The sequence below is a fragment of the Rhinoderma darwinii genome, chromosome 9 (genome assembly GCF_050947455.1).
Source record: "Rhinoderma darwinii isolate aRhiDar2 chromosome 9, aRhiDar2.hap1, whole genome shotgun sequence".
NCBI lineage: Eukaryota > Metazoa > Chordata > Amphibia > Anura > Rhinodermatidae > Rhinoderma > Rhinoderma darwinii.
The window spans coordinates 103,408,179-103,432,806 of NC_134695.1; the positions used below are offsets into that span (position 1 = coordinate 103,408,179).

The following is a 24,628-nucleotide window of genomic DNA, read 5'->3' on the forward strand; positions in this document are numbered from 1 at the left end:
TCTGTGTGGGCATTAAACTATTGGGCATCTGTGTGGGCATTATACTGTATGGGGGCATTATACTGTATGGGGCATTTGTGTGGGCATTATACCGTGTTGGGGCACCTGTGTGGGCATTATACTGTATGGGGCATCTGTGTAGGCATTATACTGTATGGGGGCATTATACTGTATTGGGCATCTGTGTGGGCATTATACTGTATGGTGGCAGCTATGGGGGCATTATACTGTGTGGGGGGCACTATGGGAGCATGATACTGTGTTTGTGAACCGGATGTTTACAGGGGGCGCTGTATAGCACTGTCTACTGGGGGGGCTGTATAACTCTGTATGGGGAGTCGGTATAGCACTGTGCACCGGGGGAGGGCTGTATGGCACTATTTACAGGGGGGGCACTATCTACAATGGCGGGCTGTGTGTGGCACCCAGGGGAGGGGGCCCCGAGTAAAACGTTTGCTATGGGGCCCAGTGTTTCCTAGTTACGCCCCTGATACAGGGAGTTATCTTTATGTATCTCTCATAATCTCGGTTTGTTGCTTTATCATACTGTGCGTAACATCTCAGATCTCATATTTTCCAGCTTGTGGGAATAATCGTGTTGCCGCTGACACATCCGACTGCTACCTGACCTTTCATAGGCTGATCTTACATCTTCACGGAAACAGGCAGTAAGAGATCCAGATCTTAATAAATTTCTATAGCCAAAATAAAGACAAATAAATTGTTATTCTTGGGATTTTTTTTTAATTTTTTTACAGCCCTGGTTGGTTCAAGCAGCTGTTCACAGATTTTATTTCATTCACCTTAAAGCTTGTGCTGAAAAGTCAGGTGAGAACTACAATTCTATGCTTGAGATTGTGTTTAGCTTGAACTGTGTGGGCAACTTGTATTTTTGCTAAACATGAAGATTAAGGAGAACCTGTCCGCTCCCTTGACATGTCTGTTTTAGTAAATTCTTGTGGTCCTCCTTAAAAAATGATTCTAGAGCACCTATTTCATGTACCTGCGTTGTGCCGTTCCTCTGTTATTCCTACAAGAAATTTTAGAATACATTGACAACTGGGTGTTACCATTCCCCTCGTCAAAAGGCGTGTCTCTACGCAGTCTGAGACTTTGAGCACTGATTGGACAGTGTCAGAGGCGTAGCTAGGGGTTTAGCACAGCGGGCGTAAAACATCTGAGTGGGCCCCCAATGCATGTTTACAACTGCAGAGGCGCATCCGGCATTGTCAGGCTTATGTAAACAGGGTAGTTTGCTGTGATACTCTGTTTCTATAAACTTCCATAGAAGTGAATGGATGCCACAGAAACAGCGGAGCATAGCGAGCTACCCTGCTTATGTAACCGCTGTTTACGTAACTTCCGTTCACAATATAGTGCCACCCCCACACAGTATAATGCTCCCATAGCTACCGCACACACAGTATAATACCCCTATAGTTCCTCCCCGCACAGTATAATGCCCCCCACACAGTATGATGACCCCCCTTAGGGGCCCTCACACAGTATAATGCTCCTATAGAGCCTATCATACTGTATAATGCTCCAATAGTGCCTCCCCACACAGGATAATGCCCCCATAGCTGCCCCCACACAGGATAATGCCCCCATAGCTTCCCCCACACAGGATAATGCCCCTATAGCTGTCGCCACACAGTATAATGCACCTATAGCTGCCCCTACACATTATAATGCCTCCATAGCTGTCCCCACACTGTATAATGCATTTATTGCTGCTCCCACACAGAATAATGCCCCTAAAGCTGCCCCACACAGTATAATACCCCTATAGTTTCCCTCACTGAGTATAATGCCCCCATAGCTACCCCCACACAGGATAATGACCCTATAGTGCCCCCCACACAGTATAATGCCCTCATAGCTGCCCCACACACATTATAATGCCCTCATAGCTGCCCCCGCATCTAGCATAATGCCCCCAGACCTGCCCTCCACTGCCAGTATAATCCCCCCCAGTATATAGCCCCCAAACCTGCCCCCATACAGTGTAATGCCCTATAGTGCCTAATAAAAAAAACCTCACCTAACCCCGTTCCCATGACAAGTGGATGAGATCCCACTGCTCCCCCACTATGCAGTGTGTGACTCGGCACAGACAGGCGCGATGAGGTCACTGCATCACGCTTGTCTGTGCCTGATCCGCTCACGGCCGGCGTCGCACAGTGAATGCTGGAGCAGGGAGCTGATGGTTCCATTCTCCAGCATTGGATTTAACTGTATCTGCATCCTGAAGACGCAGATACAGTTGCGACAGGGACATGCCACCGCTGGGGGATCAGCCCAGCCCGCTGCACCATATCAGAGGGCCTGGGGCCACCGCCCTTCCCTCTTGCTAGCTACGCCTCTGGACAGTGTCATACTGTGTAGGGATGCACCCCCAACTGGTAACACTCAGTTGTCAATGTCTTCATAAATTTGGAGGAGGAATAACAGAGGAACGGTAAAACACAGAGTTCTAAGAAAAGATTCTCCAGAATCGTTTTTTTATGGGAAATACAAGTATTTACTAAAACAGGCATGTCAGGGGAGCTAATAGGTTTTTATGACATATCCACGTCCCACCTGGTGAAGCCGCCGCCGCTAGCGAGTGGGCTCAGCTGTTTCCATAACTCCTATAGAAATGAATAGAGGGAGCCGAGGCCACCTATCCATTCTCCGTCTGAATGCCATCGGCCGGGAGCCACTTCACCAGGAGGTCCCGTATCTATCACACATTTATGGCATACATTTCCTCTGCAATGGCTGTAATATTACATTACGGTGGTAGTATTAAATGTAGTATTGCATAGCGCCCATTGTCTACTGCAGCTCTCCACTCTGGGTAACGGAGAGGGGTGTGAGTGACGAATCTTCTTCTGTGACAATTATGTTCCCTAATAGACCATGTGGACAGTGGTTGTCTTCTTGTACCACTCTAAGCTATTTTTACATAAAACCCCTTGAAAGGGTTTATGTTAACTATTAATGGGTGCTGCTTTCGGGTTCATCTGGAGGTGGGTAAGAAAAACATGTACATGTTGTAGAGATGACTGGCGTGATGCACGCCGTAACTTATACATTCTACATATTTTTATTCTGAAGATTTGCAAAGAAATTAACTACGTCGCAAACCTACTTGCTGATTTCATCCAAGAAAAAGCAGGTATATCTTATGAGACATTACTTATTATGTTCTCTGTTTATTTAGGAGATAATGGTTTAATTTGTTGCACAATAATAATTGTTGAGATGATGTTTGTCAATGGTTGGGTTACAATCCAGAAGGTAAAGGAAATGTTTGTATTAGTGAACCTACAGTGGTATTACTAAGAACCAAAGCCATATGTATCATAGAGGCAGACCAACCTGCTGGTATGGGGCCCTTAGACAGATGGGGCCATGCCCTGAGTGGACGCATTCCTTTATTTTAATGGGTGTAAGAATCTGTGCAGGGGTTCCTTCTCTACAGGCCCTTCAGGCTATGTGCACACACACTAATTACGTCCGTAATATACGGACGTATTTCGGCCGCAAGTACCGGACCGAACACAGTGCAGGGAGCCGGGCTCCTAGCATCACAGTTATGTACGATGCTAGGAGTCCCTGCCTCGCTGCAGGACAACTGTCACGTACTGAAAACATGATTACAGTACGGGACAGTTGTCCGGCAGCGAGGCAGGGACTCCTAGCGTCGTACATAACTGTGATGCTAGGAGCCCGGCTCCCTGCACGGAGTTCGGTCCGGAACTTGCGGCCGAAATACGTCCGTAAATTACGGACGTAATTAGTGTGTGTGCACATACCCTCAACGTACGCAAACAAGCGTGGGAAGAATAAACCCAAGGATCAGGGGAGGAAGACTGGGACAAACAAGCATCAAATCCTCCTGTCCCAGGTGGTTAGGGGTGTGGTGGTGTTAACCAGCGTCAGACTGGGGCCCTTGCACTTCCGTGTACACCCCTGCTAAGAACAGTGATTAATAAGTATTATCCCGCAATGATAGTCGGTAAAACATCTCCTGTTACATGGTTACATGGCCCGGCGTGGGCCGTGTACACAAGTGACGATCAACGAGACAGATCGTTGATCGGCGCTCATTTGCTCCTTTTACAAGGAGCTAGTATGGGGACGAGCGCTCGTTACGCTGATCGCTCGTCCCCATACATTATTATCATGTCTACACAGGGAGATGTGCTGCCAAGAATGATAATAGTTTCGGCATTCAAAACTATGCAATCAGCCGATGATTGAGCTCGTTCATCGGTTGATCACTGCCATTCACATAGGGCAATTATTGGGAACGAGCATTCTGTGAACGCTCGTTTGCCCGATAATTGGGCATTGTAAAAGGGCCTTTAGAGCTCATTCAGACAAGCATAAAATTAGTCCGTGTGCTGTGCATGAAAATCACGCACAGCACACAGACCCATTGATTTCAATGGGGTCGTTCACACATGTTGGAATTTTCACGCTGCGAGAGTCTGCTGCGTGAAACTCACTGCATGTCCTATATTGGTGCGTGAAAACCTGGCACAGCACATGGATGCACTTCAATTCCATTACATTGCGCATCAATTCCATTAAAAAAAATATATATTTTTCTCCTTTCACAAGGAGCAATGATCGGTTATGTATAGGGACAAGCAATCGTTACTATGATCGTTCGTCCCCATACATTTCTATCATGTCGGCAGCACGTCTACTTGTTTACACAGGGAGATGTGCTGCCGAGAACGCTAAGGGTATGTTCACACGCCCTATTTACGGACGCAATTCAGGCGTTTTACGCCTCGAATTATGGCCGAAAAAACGGCTCTAAACCATCTGCAAACATCTGCCCATTGAATTCAATGGGTCTTACGGTGTTCTGTGCAGACAGGTTTTTTTTTTACGTAAAAAGACGCCCGCCTCAAAGAAGTGCATGTCACTTCTTGGGACATAATTGGAGCCGTTTTTCGTTGACTCCATTGAAAAACAGCTCCAATTACGTCCGTAATGGACGCCGCTAAAAACGCGAGAACTTGCTAAAACGTCTGAAATTTAGGAGCTGTTTTCGCCTGAAAACAGCTCCGTAATTTCAGACGTATTTTGCGTTTGCGTGTGAACATACCCTAAGGGTATGTTCACACGCACTAATTACGGACGTAATTCGGGCGTTTTTGCCCCGAATTACGTCCGAAAAATGCGCCTCGATAGCGTTGACAAACATCTGCCCATTGAAAGCAATGGGCTGACGTTTGTCTGTTCACACGTATATTTACGCGCCTCTGTCAAATGACGCCAGGTAAATAGACGCCCGCGTCAAAGAAGTGACCTGTCACTTCTTTGGGCGTAATTGGAGCCGTTATTCATTGACTCCAATGATTAGCAGCGCCAATTACGTCCGTAACTGACGCGGCGTTCAAGCGCCTGCACATGCCGTTACGGCTGAAATTACGGGGATGTTTCCTCCTGAAAACATCCCCGTAATTTCAGCCGTTACGGACGCCCTCGTGTGAACATACCCTAATAGTTTTGCATTCAAAACTATGCAATCAGCCGATGATTGAGCGTTTGCTCGTTCATCTGCTGATCGCTGCCCTGTTTTACACAGGGCAATTATCGGGAACGAGCGTTCTGTGAATGCTCGTTTGCCCGATAATTGGCCAGTGTAAAGGGACCCTTAGTCCATGAAAGGATTTTTTTATGGAATAGTTTTATGTTTATATGATAACTATGGTATATACTTTAGCTTAGATATACAACTATTGAAGTCATGTCTTTTCAAAATCTTACAGAAAACTTTCTGAGTCATGGAGATATTGGAGTGAATATTGATATCACATCCTTTCCGGTCATAAAAGAGAACTACATGGAGTCCTACCACAAGGTCAGTCATAATACAAGAGTCGTATTCTAGTAAGGACATCATCAGACCTGAAGTTAATGGCTTCATTGTGTAAAATGAGAAGTGGAATAAGATTATGGTGGAAATTGTATAGAAAAGGTTTATATACTTAATGGAAGACATTTATCTGGTGGTAAATAAATTTGGCTTAAAGGCATTACTACTAACATCAACCAATAAGGTCTTTGATGCTATTATTTTATTGTCGATAAGTACACATTCTTCCCTACCTGAGATGTACGTATTAAACTTAGTGGTTGTCCAAGATTACACAAAAAGGTTCTGCTTTTTCTTTAAAAAAAAAAAAAGAGTGCCACACTTGTCAACAGGCTGTGTCTGGTATTGCAGCTCAGCCCCATTCGCTTGAGAGATGAGCTGCAATACCAAACACAACTTATGGAGAAGAGTGGCGCTGTTCCTGGAAAAAATAGGTAAATAAAATAGACCTTTTTCTCTAATGCTGGACAAATCCTTTTAAGAAAATAGTTGTTAAAATATTATATCCTGCTATGTTTTAACTAGATGTGTTAAAGCAGCCATTACAACTTCCACAAGTTAATTAAATGACCTCTATTTTAAAATAAATGCTCGCACAATATATCTACATTTTCCAATCATGGTGGAATACAATAAGTCAAGCTAAATCTCATGAAATGCGTGTTTTCCGCTCTTCCTCAGGGTCTTCTGGCCTACAAGAACCTCACTGTTTCCTACAAAGCCTCCACATTCTCTCCTTCAGTCCTAACAGACAACAGGATGCTGTACTTCTGGTTTTCAGAGCAGGTCTTGGACTCTCTTGTGCGGGCATATTTCCTTGATCAGCGTTTGGTACTCACTCTTACAGGTTCTGAACTTAAGGTAAATCTTTAGGGGTCTGTCTCATCAGGAAAACCCTATTCTTATGCCCTATTAGGACATATGGACCTCATGGGCGGATCCCTTATTTGGGACCTCATGGGCGGATCCCTTATTTGGGACCCCTCTAAGAGCTAGAAGAGAGAGTCGCTAACAAGCAGCAACTCTTGCTGTGGTGGACTTTAGCCTTTTATGTACAAAAGAATGTCTGTCTTGTAATATAATACTGCAATTCCCCTACATGGTAAATGTATAACCAGCCAAATCTTCTACTTCACGGTAATCATCTGCTGAGGGGTCGCAGCAGCAGCAGATCGGCGTGGTAGTTCTCGTATTGAAGAGGTTGTCTGTGATGTGTCAACCACTTTAAAAAATATTCAGACCTAAAATAATCATGTTTATAAGTTGATATATATTTTACTGCATAATTAGGCAGATTTGCCACTGGGAAAGTTGGCTGGCTACTCCCGCAGGAGCTATATTGGCCACCATACTGCTTGCCAACTTTCTTTCTCAGAAACAGGTAAAGGAGTCGATCTTTTAAGATGGATGTTCACCTAAAAAGGATATTCACCTTTTCATATGTTAGTAAATAAGTATAATAACCATCAAAGTTTGGTATTTATGTGATGTGAGATGAGATATTGTTATTATTCTATTCAGTTGCGGGCGGCAGACATTTTTGCAAAAGTGACAAGAAGTGCGAACATATTTGATTGTTGCCTGTTAAAGGGATTTTCCACGTTCTGAAAACTGATGACCTATCTACCGGATAGGTCATCAGTATATGATCGGTGCGTGTCAGACACCTGGACCCCGCACCGATCTGCCACTCCGGCTGCCTCTGTGCACCGGAGGATATTACCGGAAGCTCAAATAATAGCGGCCGAGCTGCAGTAGTGCAGCTCTGCTCCTATTCAAGTGAATAGGAGCAGAGCTGCAGTTCTGCCGAACCGCCACTATGCACTGGTTGGAGCCATCTGCTTCCAACTCCAACTACTACATCCGTTCAAAACATCCGGTGCCCGGAGGCAGCCAGAGTGGTGGATCGGTGCGGGGTCCGGGTTTCGGACACGCACCGATCATATACTGATGACCTTTCTGGTGGATAACTCATCAGTTGTCAGAACGTGGAAAACCCCTTTAATGATCTTCTCAGCAACTCTGCACTATAGACTACAAGTTCATTTTTTTTAACCCCTGAAATTAGTGCGCTTTATTTATTCTCTCATTGCATTCTATGGACTGGCGAATCAGGCAAGACAATTCGCTCATCTCTATAGCTAAACGGGTTTTTCAACCATAGACTTTTATGGCGTTTCTGTAAGATATGTCATAAATGTCTGATAGGTGGAGGCTACATCTAATGGGAGAATGGAGGTCCTGTGTTCAGCAATCCCAAAGTGGCCGGCAGGGCCAAGAAACAGAGGAAAGCAGTCTATGGGCATTACAGGAACAGCCAAGCTGTTTTGAGAAGGGGAAGGCCCCTTTAAACTAAAATAAACAGCAACACAGATTAAAACTTCTATTAAAAATTTCTGCATAACTTTGATAAATGACAGAAAAACATTGACCATTTTTTTATATTTAGGATATTTTTAAGGATGATGATGCAGAGTCCCATCAGGAAATCCTACAAGAGGTAACTTGGAGTATTCACAACTACAATGTATAAGTTATGTGCCATATACTACAACATGAGAAACATTATAGTTGATGTGGCCTTGGATTTTAAATAAATGTAACCCTAAAAGAAGAAATAGAGCAAGGCCCACTGTGACTGGCACTGACAGGGCCAGAGTCAGCACAAGGCAAACCTGGGCAGATGTCAGGGCTAACTTGGCTTATGAGACCCATAGCAATATGGGTAAACATGCTAATTAGCACTTGTCAATCTAAGGGTGGGGGAGTTCGGATGTTCACTGTGACTCTGTCACCCAAGTGCCCACATACCTGGTGTCGGTCCTGAGCTGTGGGTTAGTAGATTTTTGGGGCACAGTGCTGATCTTTGGTATTAGATTTTAATTTTTTATAGGTTTTTTTTTTGTTTGTTTTTTAAATGGACACAAGGTCCAAATATTGTACATGAATGTATTTTGTATATTTCCCTATGGATGAAAGAACTAGAATATTTCTGCACGTTCACACAGGATTTTTCATGTGGAAAAATCTGATGTGGATTTGGCTGAGCTGGGGTTAACCTCCGTGTGGCTACCCTACATATCACTTCTTGTTTTCCATGGCGCCTTTTTCAATACCGCGGGCAGAAAATTCAACCTAGTATGAACAACGGGGCAGTTTCCCATTTTAACTAATGGAATGATTTTTCTAAGCAGTTTCTTCTTGTATATTCCCGTGGTTTCCACACATGAAAATCCTCCATATGAACTTAGTCTCATAGTGCTTAGAGTAATTTATTATTTTATTCCACTGAAAGCTGTGACCTCTATGACCTCCATTACAGCGATCTCCGTTTTGGTGTTTTAGCTTTCCTCCAATCAGTAATGGCTTTCCCACTCCCACATCATTGAATAACTAGACAGATTTGGCATTTAGGACTGCTGGGTGACAATCCCTATGAAAGCTATGATCGCTCCTATATTGGTTATCAGCTTCCCAAGGAACAAGGGTGCTAAGAAATGTGTAATGCTTAATTTGACCTGTAGTGGCGCTGTAGAGAAATTAAACACTTGCTGAGCGTTTTCCCACAGATTACAGCTGATCGCTGGAGGTCCCAGCATTTTGTGATCAGAATATCGTCATGGGACCCTTCCAACAATTAGGAATTGTACAAACTGGACAATCCCTTTAAAGAATCATTAAATCTGTGATCTGCAACTGATTTTATTTCCATGTTGTGGTCTGATTAATATGCTTGTTTTTATTTGCTAGATCCTCCAAGAACATCCAGTGAACCATACCGCTGCAAACGTGTGGAGTCTCACAGCCCCGAGAATCGAAGTTACCCCAAAGGGGACTATTGTTACCTCTTTTGTTGCTGTCCAAATTAACACACCTTCCTCAGCAGATTTATATTTTGAAACGGTGAGTGAACCTAAGGCTGGATTCACACGAGCGTGTGCGTTTTGCGCGCGCAAAAGGCAGTTGACAGCTCCGTGTGTCATCAGCATATGATGCGCGGCTGCGTGGTTTTCGCGCAGCCGCCATCATTATGACACTCTGTATGTTTGTAAACAGAAAAGCACGTGGTGCTTTTCTGTTTACATTCATACTTTTGACTGCTGTTGCGCGAATCACACGCGTCCCACGGAAGTGCTTCCGTGTGGTGCGCGTGATTTTCACGCACCCATTGACTTCAATGGGTGCGTGATGCGCGAAATACGCACAAAGAACGGACATGTCGTGAGTTTTACGCAGTGGACTCACGCTGCATAAAATTCACGGAACTGTCTGCACGGCCCCATAGACTAATATAGGTTCGTGCGACGCGCGTGAAAATCACGCTCGTTGCATGGACGTATATCACGTTCGTCTGTATAAGTCCTAAGAGCGATTAAACCACATAAAGTCATGCTCCAGTAACTTGTAGAACACAATTTATTGCTCCACATTAAAAATCAGTGGCATTTTTTAAGGGCTTGTTCACATCTGCTTCGGAAGCTCCATCACAGATCTGGTGAAAAATGGCAGACAACATGACAGAAACCCATTAGCGTCAATAGGTTCCGTCAGGCACCGTTAGTGTCCGTCTTGCGATGGTTCCGGGGCTTACGGTTTTCAGTTGTTCTGCTCCTATGACGAAGCAAAACCAGTAATACACCAGAATGAAGGTATGTTCACACGCACTATTTACGGACGTAATTCAGGCGTTTTACGCCTGGAATTACGCCCGAAAATACGACTTGAAAGCGTCGGCAAACATCTGCCCATTCATTTGAATGGGCTTTACAGTGTACTGTGCAGATGGTCATGTCACTTCTTGGGACGTAATTGGAGCCGTTCTCCCTTGACTCCATAGAAAAACAGCTCCAATTACGTCCGTAATGGACGCTGCGAAAAACGCCTGCACATGCCATTACATCTGAAACTCAGGAGCTGTTTTCACCTGAAAACAGCACCGTAATTTCAGGCGTATCGGACGTGTACGTGTGAACATACCTTTAGAAATGGCACGTTAGGTCTGGGGACCTATAATAAATTTTGCATTGGAGACCAAGGACTTTAAGGTACTATACATCTCAGGTGTCACTAGTTTATATGGTAATACCACTCAAAATGAACCCTCTGCCAGTCAGAAGTGCTGAGTCGACATAAAGTCTCTGCAACCTTTCTGAAACTTCCCGACTTAGAGAGTCATTTTGAGTTTTGATAAATGCCTTACAAATGCAGGCAAATGACTTTGGGAATGGTCAACAGTGTCATTACAGTCATTTTAATTTGTTCTTTATGGGGGTGGGTTACAGGGCCTCAATGCAACCTTACATTCAGATGAGACCACCACCAAATGTTGATGTATCAATTCAACAAATTACAATGATTTTCCTATTTTTTTTAAATGACAAAATATTGTGTTGTTACAAGGAAGTTTTGTGGCTGTTGAATAACATATATTTCTACATGACATTGAAATCAATTGCTTTTTATTGCAGGAAATTGTTACTGCCATCCAGGCCTCGTATGCAGATAAAACACTCATGTTGCACCCGTCGGATCCTTTGTAGGTTTAATTACAACATAAATGTATCTAACCTGTTAAATTACAAATCCTTATTACATGATGCCAACGGAATTGTACAGATGGTTACAGCCAGGGGCGGACTGCTATTTGTCTGGGCACCCAAGCAATAAGGGTCATGGGCTCCTTACCATCCATAATTATACATTTCTACTTCTCGTTTTCATTTACAGGAATTTTCCTGGTATTATATAAACCATGAAACGCAGGTCATCACTAGGGGCTGCCACTAGGGAGAACTTAATAATTATGGATTTATACAGCCCCATTCAACGCAATGAGAGGTGTATAAGGCCCTGTTCACACAGAGGTTTTTTTTTGACGCGGAAACCGCATCGGAAAACAGAAGAAAATGCCTCCCATTGATTTCAATGGGAGGCGGAGGCGTTTTTTTTCCGCGAGCGCATTTCGCCGCAGCGCTTAATAGCCGTGGGCGAAAAATGCAGCGAAAATCGCGGCAAACTGCGTGCAGGCAGATCAAAATCTGCCTCAAAATTCCAGACGGAATTTTGAGGCAGAATTTTCTGCCTGCAAAAAATCTGTTTGCGGTGAGCTCCCCCTAGTGATGGCTGCACGGAAGTGTGTGTAGGAAGTCGTGTGAAGGAAATCGTGGGATGTGGTGCTCTGTTTTAGGCCCCATGCACACGACCGTTTGTATTTTGCGGTTCATTAATCACGGATCCGTTTTCCGTTTTTGTGGTCCGTGTGTCATCAGTGTGTCCTCCGTATCCGTTCCATATGTCCGCAAACACGGTTGGTATTGCATCCGTATGTTATGCGTATTCATCGATCCACAAAAACAACAAAAGCCAGGAATTGTATCCGTGTTCCTTCGGTGATTTTCATGTCGCCATTGACTTGAATAGGCAAGACCGAGCATCAAACGACAGGAATAGAACCGGCTTTGAGTTTTGTGGCCCGGTCCCTCGGCCACCACACGGATCCGTGGAAAACACGGCAGTGTGCATGGGGCCATAGAAATTAAGTATGCTATCCGTAAAAAAAACGGATTGTAAACTGACGAAAACAACGATGTGTGTATAAAGCCTGGAATCTTACATGCCGTTTTTGAGTCAAAGCAAAATTGGATTAAAAAAGAAAGAAGTGTAAAGGGAAGACTGATATGTTTCCTACCAGTTAGATCCACTTTTGGCATTGGCTCAAAAAACTGCACCCAAAACTACATGTGTGATTTCAGCCTAAAAAAAAAAAGCTCTGACCCCTAATACTTAGGTCCTATTGCCAGATTGGTCAGTCTATCCTGTGGTTACAGTTTACTTTTAATAACTTTACTCATGATGATAACTGATGGTTTAATGCAAATTCTAATAGTACTTCTCTTTTTCTTGATATCAGAGTTCATATTCAAAATGTCAGGAGCTCCCTATCAGTTTCTCTGGTGAGTATATGAGTTATATCTGAAAGTGTCAACTTCTCCAGTGACATTTTATGAGAATAGTGTTCCTGATCCCGACCAAAACAAACATGCTGAACTAAAGCTGGCCATACACTTAGGCCCCATGCACACGAACGTGCTTTTGCGGCCGCAATTCCCCCGAAAATCAACGGGAGAATTGCGGCCCCATTAATTTCTATGGGCCCATGCACACGACCGTGGTTTCCACGGTCCGTGCATGGCCCAGGAGCCTGGACTACAGAAAGAACGGATATGTCTTATTACGGCCGTGTTCTGCGGTCCAGGCTCATAGAAAATAATGGCCGCGGCCATATGAACTGCCCGCTATTTGCAGGCGGATCGCGGGTGACACTCCGCGGCCAGCCGACCTGAAAATCACGGCCGTGCACATGGCTACGTTAGTGTGCATGAGGCCTAAGATGTATGTTTGCTGAACCCGCCGATTTCCGCATGGCTGGCCGACCATCTAATGTGTATGGTGGCATACTAACTCTCCCCTGATGGTAGATATCGGGGGCGAGAAATTAATTAGTAAAAAAACTGCCAGACTCGTTTGTGCATCTGAGAACACATGCACGATTGGCCGTGTGTGAATGGGTATAGTGGAGTCGGGAGGAATAGCTGTCGGTTGAACGAGTATTCGGCCGACAGCTATCTAAAGTGTATGGCCCACTTTAGACGAAAAAAAACTCAGATAGTAATGTTAAAATACATTGTCATTTTAATTATATTAAAGGAAAACTCCAGTGGAAAAAAATCTAAGAGCTCAGTTTCTGTCTTTCACACTCCCTAATGAATTTTAAACATGCGCTGCTGAAATGACTCTGAGGGCCCATCCTCCAGCTATACAGAACATGTACACGTCCACTTTTAATTGAATTGTAATCTTGTTGTTATCATTGTACACACAGGACATATCATTGATATAGGCCCTTTTACACGGGCCAATTATCGGGCAAACAAGCGTTCATATGAATGTTTATTTCCTATGTAAACAGGGCAACGATCTGGTAAATGCTCGTTCACCGGCTGATCGTATAGTTTGTGCAGCCTGAAATATTATCGTTGTCAGCAGTGTGTAAACAGGGAGACGAGCTGCCGACATGATGGTAATTCATGGGGACGAGCGATCGGGGTAACGACTGCTCCTTGTGAAAGGAGAAAACGAGTGCCGATCAGCCATGTAAGAGCACCCTAAGATCTTTTTAAGTTGTTTGTGAATCATCCCATCAGAAATATAAAACACTGGCGAGTGATTTACTCCAAAGTCCACTCTAAACTACCCCTAACATTCAGTAGAAAGACTAGGCTCAATGTGACTGAAGCTGCAGTTCAGGTCCCAGCTGCCAAGGAATGGAAGGTGGCATCTGAAACCCATAGCTGGATCATGAATCTCTCGGCAAGAACTTATTTATTTAACCCCTTGCGTGCCTTCGACGTAATAGTACGTCGCTGGCCGCTTATTCCAGCGTACCTTCGACGTACTATTACGGCGCAGGAATAAACTGTCACTATGTGAAATCACATAGTGACAGAACAGCGGCGGCAGCTGTCATTGACAGCTAACCGTCTCTGCTACCGGCCTGGGGACCAATTAGCAGTCCCCAATGCCGGCGATTGCTGTGATTGGTCAGTCTCTGAAGACTGACCAATCACAGCCGTCTGTGACGTCGTCTGCAGGAGAAAGCTCCTGTCACTTTCTCTGATCTCCTCACTTCTGTGAGATACGTGAGGAGATCAGAGAAAGCGGTGTAAAAAAAAACAAACCACTTTTTATTAACCCCTTCCCGAAAATGGGCGTATAGTAACGCCCTGAGGATGAAGCGGGCACAGGAGCTGTGCTCGCTCCATCTTCATCGGATGTCGGCTGTAATATACAGCCGACATCCCACTGCAACTACAGCGATCACTGTCCTCTCCGATCGCTGTAGTTTAACCCCTTAAATGCCGCTGTCAATAGCGACAGCGGCATTTAAGTGATTGATACAGAGGGAGGGGGCTCCCTCTGCACCCCATTGCCCACCCGCGAAAAATCGCGGGGTTCTGATGGTTGCAATGGCAACCAGGAAGCCTAGCAACGGCTTCCTGGTTGCCAGGTACGGGGGAGCCTATTAGGTCCTGCCCAAGGCAGGACGTAATAGGCTCAACTGTCAGTTGTAAAGTGACAGTTACAATACACTGCACTACATCAGTACATACAGAAGTAGTGCAGTGTATTGTACAGGGGATCAGAAGATCAGATCTTCCAGTCCCCTAGTATGTGTAAAATAAAAAGTGAAAAAAAAGTTAAAAAAAAGTTTTAGATAAATAAATACGTTTTACGTAATAAAAACAATAATCGCCTTGTTTCCCTGATCAAGCCCTTTATAATTAGAAAAAAAAGACAAAAACTAGACATAATAGGTATCGCCGCGTTCGTATCGGCCTGACCTAAAAAAAAAATCATATTATTTATCCCGCACGGTGAACACCGTAAAAAAAATACCATAAAAACCAATGGCAGAATTTCCTTTTTTGGTCACGTTGTTTCCAAAAAAATGGAATAAAAAGTGACCAAAAAGTCGCGCGTAGCCAAACATGGTACCAATAAAAACAACTGTGTGTCACGCAAAAAATGTATGTACTCCGCACAGATTACATATGCCCCCACATTATAAACTGAAACACCAGTAAAACACTAAACAAAACTACTACCAAGCAAAATCTGCGCTCCAAAAGCCAAATGGCGCTCCTTCTGGGCCTGGCAGTGTGCCCAAACAGCGGTTTATGACCACATATGGGGTATTACCGTACTCTGGAGAACCGCTTAACAATTTATGGGGCGTATGTCTCCAGTGGTACAAGCTGGGCCCAACGCATTGGGCACTGAAATAGCATATATGTGGAAAATAGCAATTTTCAATCTGCAACATCCACTGTGCACTAATTTCTGCAAAACCTTTGGGGGTCAAAATGCTCACTACACTTCTAGATGAATTCCTTGAGGGGTGTAGTTTCCTAAATGGGGTCACTTCTCGGGAGTTTTCACTGTACTCGTACCTCAGCGCAATGCAACATGGCGTCAAAAACAAATTTTGTAAAATCTCCACTCCAAAAACGAAATTGCACTTTTTCCGTTTAGACCCTTGCCGTATGTCCAAATAGCCGTTTACAACCACATATGGGGTATTTTCGTACTCAGGAGAAATTGTGTAACACATTTTTCTCCTGTATTCCTTGTGGAAATGAAAAATTCTGAGCTAAATCTACAGGTTATTGGAAAAAAAAATGTTTTCATTTTCACGGACCAATTCTAATAAAATCTATAAAACACCTGAGGGCTCAAAATAATCACTACACCTCTAATTAATTCTTTCAGGGGTATAGTCTCCAAATTGGGATCACATCTGGGGAATTTCTACTGTACTGGTACTTCAGGGACTCTGCAAATGCGACATGGCCCCCAGAAACCAATTCAGCAAAATCTGAGCTGCAAAATCCAAATGGTGCTCCGTCCCTTCTGAGCCCTGCCGTGGGTCCAAACAGCAGTTTATTACCACATATGGGGTATTACCGTAATCAGGAGAAATTGCTTTACAAATGTTGAGGTGCTTTTTCTCCTTTATTCCTTATAAAAATTAGAAAATTCTGTTTTTTTTCCAAAAAAAAGTCTCTTTTCATCTTCACAGACTAATTCCAATAAATTCAGCAAAAAACCTGTGGGGTCAAAATGCTAACTATACCACTAGAAAAATTCCTTGAGGGGTGTAGTTTCCAAAATGGGGTCACTTTTGGGGGGATTCCACTGTTTAGGTCCCTCCAGGGCGTTGCAAACCTGACACGGCACTGAAAACCATTCCAGTAAAATCAGAGCTCCAAAATCCAAATGGCGCTCCTTCCCTTCTGAGCCCTGCTGTGGGTCCAAACAGCCGTTTATTACCACATATGGGGTATTTCCGTAATCGCGAGAAATTGCTTTACAAATGTTGGGGTGCTTTCTCTCCTTTATTTCTTGCAAAAATTAGAAATTTTTACGTTTTTCCAGAAAAAAAGTAGATTTTCATTTTCACAGACTAACTCCAGAAAATATAGCAAAATACCTGTGGGGTCAAAATGCTAACTATACCCCTAGATAAATTCCCTGAGGGGTGTAGTTTAAAAAATGGGGGTCACTTTTGGGGGTTTCCACTGTTTTGGCACCACAAGACCTCTTCAAACCTGACATGGTGCCTAAAATATATTCTGAAAAAAGGAGGCCCCAAAATCCAAGAGGTGCTCCTTTGCTTCTGAGGCCTGTGTTTCAGTCCATTAGCGCACTAGGGCCACATGTGGGATATTTCTAAAAACTGCAGAATCTGGGCAATAAATATTGAGTTGCGTTTCTCAGGTAAAACCTTCTGTGTTACAGAAGAAAATGTATTACATATGAATTTTGTAAAAAAAAATGAAATTTGAAAATTTCAGCTCTACATTCCTTCAATTCCTGTAAAACGCCTAAAGGGTTGAAACACTTTCTGAATGCTGTTTTGGATACTTTGAGGGGTGCAGTTTTCAAAATGGGGTGTTTTATGGGGGTTTCTAATATATAGGGCACTCAAAACCACTTCAGAACTGAACTCGTCCCTGAAAAAAATCGCTTTTTGAAATTTTCTTAAAAATATGAGAAATTGCTGCTAAAGTTCTAAGACTTGTAACGTCCTAGAAAAATAAAAGGATGTTCAAAAAACGATGCAAACATAAAGTAGACATATGGGATATGTTAATTGGTAACTATTTTGTGTGGTATTACCATCTGTTTTACAAGCAGATACATTTAAAATGGGAAAAATCATAATTTCTTCATATTTTCGCTAAATGTTGGTGTTTTTCACAAATAAGCAATGAATTTATCGACCAAATTTTTGCACTAAACTAAAGTACAATATGTCACGAGAAAACAATCTCAGAATCGCTTGGATAGGTGAAAGCATTCCGGAGTTATTACCACATAAAGTGACACATGTCAGATTTGAAAAAATGGGTCTGGTCCTCAAGGCCAAAATGAGCTGGGTACTCAAGGGGTTAATTGTGGTTGTGAAGTCAGGGGACTTTGTTTTTCCTTACAGGAGTCTTTATTATATAGGATAGGGTTTTGGTTAATAATATCTGGATGAGCACATAACCCAAACACTTTGTAATGTATATTTTTCCTACAGAATACAGAACAGATGAGTCAATTTCTCCAAACTATGGTGTCTGAATTTGGGATTCCGGCTATAGTGAAACGTGAGTTTGGCTTAACAGACATGATGAACTTAAAAATATAAACCACTTTTTTTCCATCTATGTAACTCAAGATCCAGTCGATAAAAATGCATTGCAACATTAAATTGACAAACCATGCTGCTCATTAATGTTCGTAACATGGGTGGTTGTCACCATCTACGGTGGTGGTCACCGCGTTACTATAGAATAAGTTGTGTTGATTTTATTACCATCTGATGATCATTTTACACTTCTTTGCTTTGTTTGTCTTGAATTATAAGCCATTATATTACAAGAGTAATTTTGCAGGTTTGGAGCCAGCTTTAACATCAATGATGGACAGTAAAGGCCTAAATTTATTCAAAATTATAAATCCTGAAATAATCCCACACGAGGTAAGCGCAATATAATACAGTCTGTTTTACATGACACAAAAGTGTATTGAAAAGGTTATACAAGATTGTAAGAAAGGCTCCACTTTTATTTCCCTAGGTCTGGTATTACAGCTTCTCCGGACTGGGGCTGAGCTGAAATACCAGACACAGTCCATGGACAAGAGTGGCACGGTTGGGGTGGGGGGGGGGGGGTAGACACTTTTTTCATGTCTGATGAACCTCTTTTGAGATAATAGATTCTTAAACAGCTGCTATTATTGTGGATGTAAAGTACAATACCTGATAACCGCCACAATGCACGGTGTACAATTCAGGTGATTTGGCAAATTAACTTCCACCAGCTGGAAATGAACCCGTCATGCCCCTATACTATGCCCCTTTATCTCATTATAATAATCTGATCTATGAATGCAACTCTAATTTTTTTCAACTAGGGTCTGATGACGGCTTTCACATGAATGACCGACCATGTAATACAAGGATGGGCTGGGTCAGCCAGACCAAGAGACACTTTTTCTGAGTGGTCTCTACTCTGGGTGATAGCGTCCTCTATGACGTCCACATGCCCTGATAGAAGATATGGAAAAGTGTTGTTGTTCATGAGCAGCGTCAGACTAGGGTACATTACGCCCACCAAAGGAAATCATTTTTGGGGCACCACCCTTCAACTATTTATAAATGTACATGGCCACTGTTAACTATGTAATAAAATGTGCTTAGATCATGAAGGTCTAGAAGACCGCTATAATATGAGGAAAGAGGTATTCCCAACTTAGACATTTGGATATGCCCAAAAAGTGTCTGATAGATGCGGGTCCTAGCTCTGGGACCTGCACCTATATCAAGTATGGGGGTCATGCAACCTGGTTTGACAGCCACTAGCCTCAGATTCCAGATGGGGACTAATGGAGAGAAGGCTGCGCATGTGTGCGGCTCTCTTAATACTGTTCAATGGGAGTTACTGAAACAGCCGAGCAAGCGCTGCTCAATCTTTGCCATAACCCCCTCTCCACTAGTCACCGACTGAAATTGGCAGCTTGTGGCTGCTGCACCAGGCGAAACAGGGTCGGATGACCCCCATTCTTGTTATAGGTCCGGGTCCCAGAGTTGGGAACCGAATTTATCAGACATTTATCGCATAACCTGTGGATATGCCAAAAATGTCTAAGATGGGAGTACCCTTTTAAGCAAGATGAGAAACAAATTGTTACAGTATAGGGACTTATTCACACGTATTTCTCGTCCGTGTGCTGTCCGTTTTAACACCGGACAGCACACTGACCCATACAAGTGAAATGTTATTCACACATCCGTTTTTCTTTTTCATGGAGTGTGTGTCCATTGTGAGAAACTCACAGCATGTCCAATTCTGGTTCCCTTTTGCGGACCAGACTTGTCCATTGAAGTCTATAGGTGCGTGAAATTAAAATGGACAGCATACAGACAACATCCATTTGCTGTCCATTTTTAACTGAACTAAGAAATGCAGAGAAATAAATAAAACTGAAACCCGGATGTCAAAGCCGTTTTCTGAGATATTAAAAATTTTTTTATGGGACTTTAGGTTGAAAATAGATCAAATTGTAAAGTTCTACTCGTAGTAATTCTGTGCCATTCCTGCACCGCAGGTACCCGCCTGTCCCCAGTCCTCTCTGTTTACCTTGTTCACACAATGATGTGACGTGTTCATCTCACGTGATTTTGGCAGCCAGTCACTGCCGTACTAAGTAAGGATACTGGCGGCGTGGGAACGACAAATAAACACAATACAATTACCTTTATTTTTAAAGTTCTAGCCCTATTGAACCTAATTTAAATGGAATCCGTCGCTGGCTTTAAGCTGCCCTATCCTAGGGCAGTATAAAGTAGTGCCGGAAACCCTGATTTCATTGATGTGTCACTTGTCTATATGGTGTAGTTTTCATAGAGTCACAGTTTATCAGGTTAAGCGCGAGCCGAGCCAGGAGTCCTCCTAATGATGTGCACGCGCTAATTCTGGAGTCCTCCATGTTCATTATATGCAGGATAATCCCACCCACCGCCGCTGATTGACAGCTTTCTTCTCTATGCACAGTGATAGGGAGAAAGCTGTCAATCAGCAGCAGCGGGAGGACGCTGCACTGCAAATGGTAAACAGTAATTTTATGAAAACGACATCATATTGACAAGCGACAGACCCACGAAATCAGGTTATCTTGCAATTATTCTATGCTGCCCTTAGATAGGGCAGCATAAATCTGGTGACAGGATCCCTTTAATCAAAAAGGACATCAACCACCTACCCCTTCTCATATACACAAATATACACGTATTTACACACATATATATAAACAATAAATTGGTTAATGAGGGTTGTGTGGGGGTTTTTTATTTCAATAAAATATTTTTTCTCTATGTCCTTGTATTTTTATAAACTTTATTACTACTGCCTTAGTAATGGCCGCTGGCTGATTGACAGCATCCATTACTAAGGCAAAGCTTAATGTTAGCCGGTGAAAAGGCTAGCACTAACCCCCATTATTACCCCGATACCCACCACCACCAGTACCCGACCATCTGCAGTGACGGAGGGGCACTGGGCCGGCCGCAAGCTGGTGTTATTAGAATGGGAAAGGCCAGAAACAGTGGACCTTCCCACCCTGGTAATGCTAGGCTGCTGCTATATTGTATCTAGCTGGTTATGAAAAATGGGGGGGGGGGGGGACCCAACGTCGTTTTTTTTTTTGTTTTTTTTTTTAAATGACGTGGGGTCCCCTCATTTTTCATAACCAGCCGGATACAACGTAGCAGCAGCAGCAGCAGCCTAGCATTACCAGGGTGGGAAAGGCCACTGTTTCTTGGCTTTCCCAGCCTAATAATACCAGCCTTGCAGCCGCCCCAGCACCCGACCATCAATACAGATAGTCGGGTACTGGATCGCACCCGGCTCTTCCTCGTACGCCTTGTGGGTATTGAGGTAATAATGAGGGTTAGTGTTAGCCTCTGTACCGGCTAAACCTAAGCCCCGCCTTAGTAATGGACGCTGTCAATCAGCCAGTGGCGATTACAGGCAGTAGTAATAAAGTTTAACAAAAAAATACAAAGACATATAAAAAATATTAAACACAAAACAAAGTCCCAATAGTAACACATGGTAGGCTTAGATACAGGGCCCATGTGTGATACTGTGTGTTGTAGCCTTTATTTAAGCCTACCGCAAGGTAGGCTTAGATACAAAGTCCAGAAGACAGGATCACACATGGGCCATGTATCTAAGCCTACCACATGGTAGGCTTAGATACAGGGCCCCAGCAGACAGTAATCTTATAAGATTACTGTATGCTGTGGCACTGTATCTAAGCCTATCATGTGGTAGGCATAGATAAAGGGCCCATCAGACAGGATCACACATGGGCCGTGTATCTAAGCCTTCCATGCTGTAGGCTTAGACACAGGGCCCATGTGTGATCCCGTCTGCTGGACCCTGTATCTAAGCCTACCACATGGTAGGCTTAGCTACAGGACCCCAGCAGACAGTAATGCTATACTTACCCTCGGCTCCGTGCGCAGCAAAGGTCCTGACGCCATCTAACCTTGCGACGTTGTGCGCGGCGCGCAGCGTCGTGACGTCAAACATATCGGGACCTTCGTTGCACTGGGAACGAGGAGGGTAGTATACGGTTACTATAATAATAGGGGCCCGTGTAGTTTACTATAATAATAGGGGCCCGTGTAGTTTATTATATAGTTCCTAGTTACTATAGTAACTTTTAGCAGGCAGGGCCCGGTGGCAATTGCGACTGTGGTGACCATATAGCTATGCCTCCAGCGATCGCATCGGGCCCCTGTTTTGGCCAGGGCCCCTGACGGGAGTACCATCTGTACTGCCCTGATGGCAGCCCTGCCGTCGCAGGTACGAACATAGCCTTAATTGGACACCCACTCACACCACACAGATGCTACTTACACACTGACAAATACCACACAGACACCGTTCACACTGGACACTCACCGCAGAGACGCCACTCACACTGGACACTCGCCGCACAGACACCACTCACACTGGACACTCGCCGCACAGACACCACTCACACTGGACACTCGCCGCACAGACACCACTCACACTGGACACGTGCCGCACAGACGCCGCTCACACTGGACACAGACGCCACTCACACTGGACACATGCCGCACAGACGCCGCTGACACTGGACACTCGCCGCACAGACGCCGCTGACACTGGACACTCGCCGCACAGACGCCACTCACACTGGACACATGCCGCACAGACGCCACTCACACTGGACACATGCCGCACAGACGCCACTCACACTGGACACATGCCGCACAGACGCCACTTACACTGGACACTCGCCACACAGACGCCACTCACACTGGACACATGCCGCACAGATGCCGCTCACACTGGACACATGCCGCACAGACGCCGCTCACACTGGACACATGCCGCACAGACGGCGCTCACACTGGACACATGCCGCACAGACGCCGCTGACACTGGACACATGCCGCACAGACGCCACTCACACTGGACACATGCCGCACAGACGCCGCTCACACTGGACACATGCCGCACAGACGCCGCTCACACTGGACACATGCCGCACAGACGCCGCTCACACTGGACACATACGCCACAGACGCCACTCACACTGGACAAATGCCGCACAGACGCCGCTGACACTGGACACATGCGCACAGACGCCGCTGACACTGGACACATGCCGCACAGACGCTGCTGACACAGGACACATGCCGCAAAGACGCCGCTGATACTGGACACATGCCGCACAGACGCCGCTCACACTGGACACATGCCGCACAGACGCCGCTGACACTGGACACATGCCGCACAGACGCCACTCACACTGGACACATGCCGCACAGACGCCACTCACACTGGACACATGCCGCACAGACGCCACTCACACTGGACACATGCCGCACAGACGCCGCTCACACTGGACACATACGCCACAGACGCCGCACAGACACCACTGATACATTAATTCACACATACAATGGACATATACATTAATAAAACATACACACCACTTCACTCACATTTCTATATTTACCTGCATTTGAAGATTGCTGGACCTTGGAAACTGGCAGCAGGATGCAGGACTGGCATCTGTACCAAAGACTTCCTACCATCACTAAGCCTCGCCCGCGTACCGCTAAGCCCCATTATGTTAAACTCCACCCATCACGCAGTGTTTAAAACTAAATATACCCCATCTCCTGCTGTCTAGCTGGGCCCCCCTCCCCTAGGGGCCCCTGTGAAACTGGTTCAGTTGTAGTATGTCTCTGACTGAGGCCCCCTTTATACAAGCACAACACTACAGACATCAGTAACATACATGGCAGGGACTGATGGCGACTGCCTTCTCCAAGGCCAGACTGAAGTTGAGTAGCATTGATTGGCAAAGGCCCGGCCAACCAGAGTTAGGCTTGATTTGTGCATGCAAGTCAGTGAGTCTCCTTTTCCTCTGCGGCACTAGAGATGTAAACTGTGTGCTGATAGGCTGAGAGCCCCTTCCTTGTACAGTGACTCCCGGTGAGATGTTGCTTTCAACACCAGCCACACCAGGGGAAGCAGCCATTCCGAAGTCCATTTCTGGGCCCACCGGAGGATGCTCTTATGCTCCGGTCCGGTGGGCCCAGTCCAACGCTGTTCATGAGACAACTCCCATTAAGGAAAGAATAACTACTGATATGTTTTGAATGCTTCGTATGCCATGAATTCTAGGTTAGGGCCATGTAGCGATTCACCATTTATCTGTCTCAAAGTTTTTTCCTCTTTTTATAGGGTTATTTAGTAGTCCAGTTGGATTTTGGATTTCCTCATCATTTGCTGGTGGATTTCCTGAAAAATACTCTGTAGAAGATCACACCAAGACTAAAGCAATGTATAAATAAGAAACCAGCATTAAACTAACTGTATCTGCTTGTTGTATGACTCCTCCTGCATCTACATGAAATGACAGTGCCGCAAAAAAATCGGACACCCACGTGTTTTTTACAGATATGGCAAACTGAATGTATTTTAATATTTAGAGATAAGCAACTATGTGTTTGGATGGGGAATGTTCAGCATCTGCCCCCCCATCCTGCCTTTCTCCGGATTAGGGTGATCCCTGTCGGGGTTGGAG

At 44.5% G+C, this 24,628-nt stretch overlaps 1 protein-coding gene across 1 annotated transcript in view; it reads left to right on the forward strand.

Annotated features, from left to right (window-relative positions):
• The window catches only part of CETP (cholesteryl ester transfer protein), a 47,396-nt gene extending 22,968 nt beyond the window's left edge, over positions 1–24,428 (forward strand). The window contains exons 5-16 of the mRNA XM_075838688.1: positions 581–668; positions 759–828; positions 3,103–3,163; positions 5,778–5,869; positions 6,566–6,745; positions 8,334–8,384; positions 9,635–9,787; positions 11,353–11,420; positions 12,795–12,837; positions 18,030–18,099; positions 18,388–18,473; positions 24,286–24,428. Coding sequence (XP_075694803.1) covers positions 581–668; positions 759–828; positions 3,103–3,163; positions 5,778–5,869; positions 6,566–6,745; positions 8,334–8,384; positions 9,635–9,787; positions 11,353–11,420; positions 12,795–12,837; positions 18,030–18,099; positions 18,388–18,473; positions 24,286–24,360 — 1,037 coding nt within the window. The 3' untranslated portion in view covers positions 24,361–24,428. The remainder of the gene's footprint in view (positions 1–580; positions 669–758; positions 829–3,102; positions 3,164–5,777; positions 5,870–6,565; positions 6,746–8,333; positions 8,385–9,634; positions 9,788–11,352; positions 11,421–12,794; positions 12,838–18,029; positions 18,100–18,387; positions 18,474–24,285) is intronic.
• Positions 24,429–24,628: the final 200 nt, after the last annotated feature.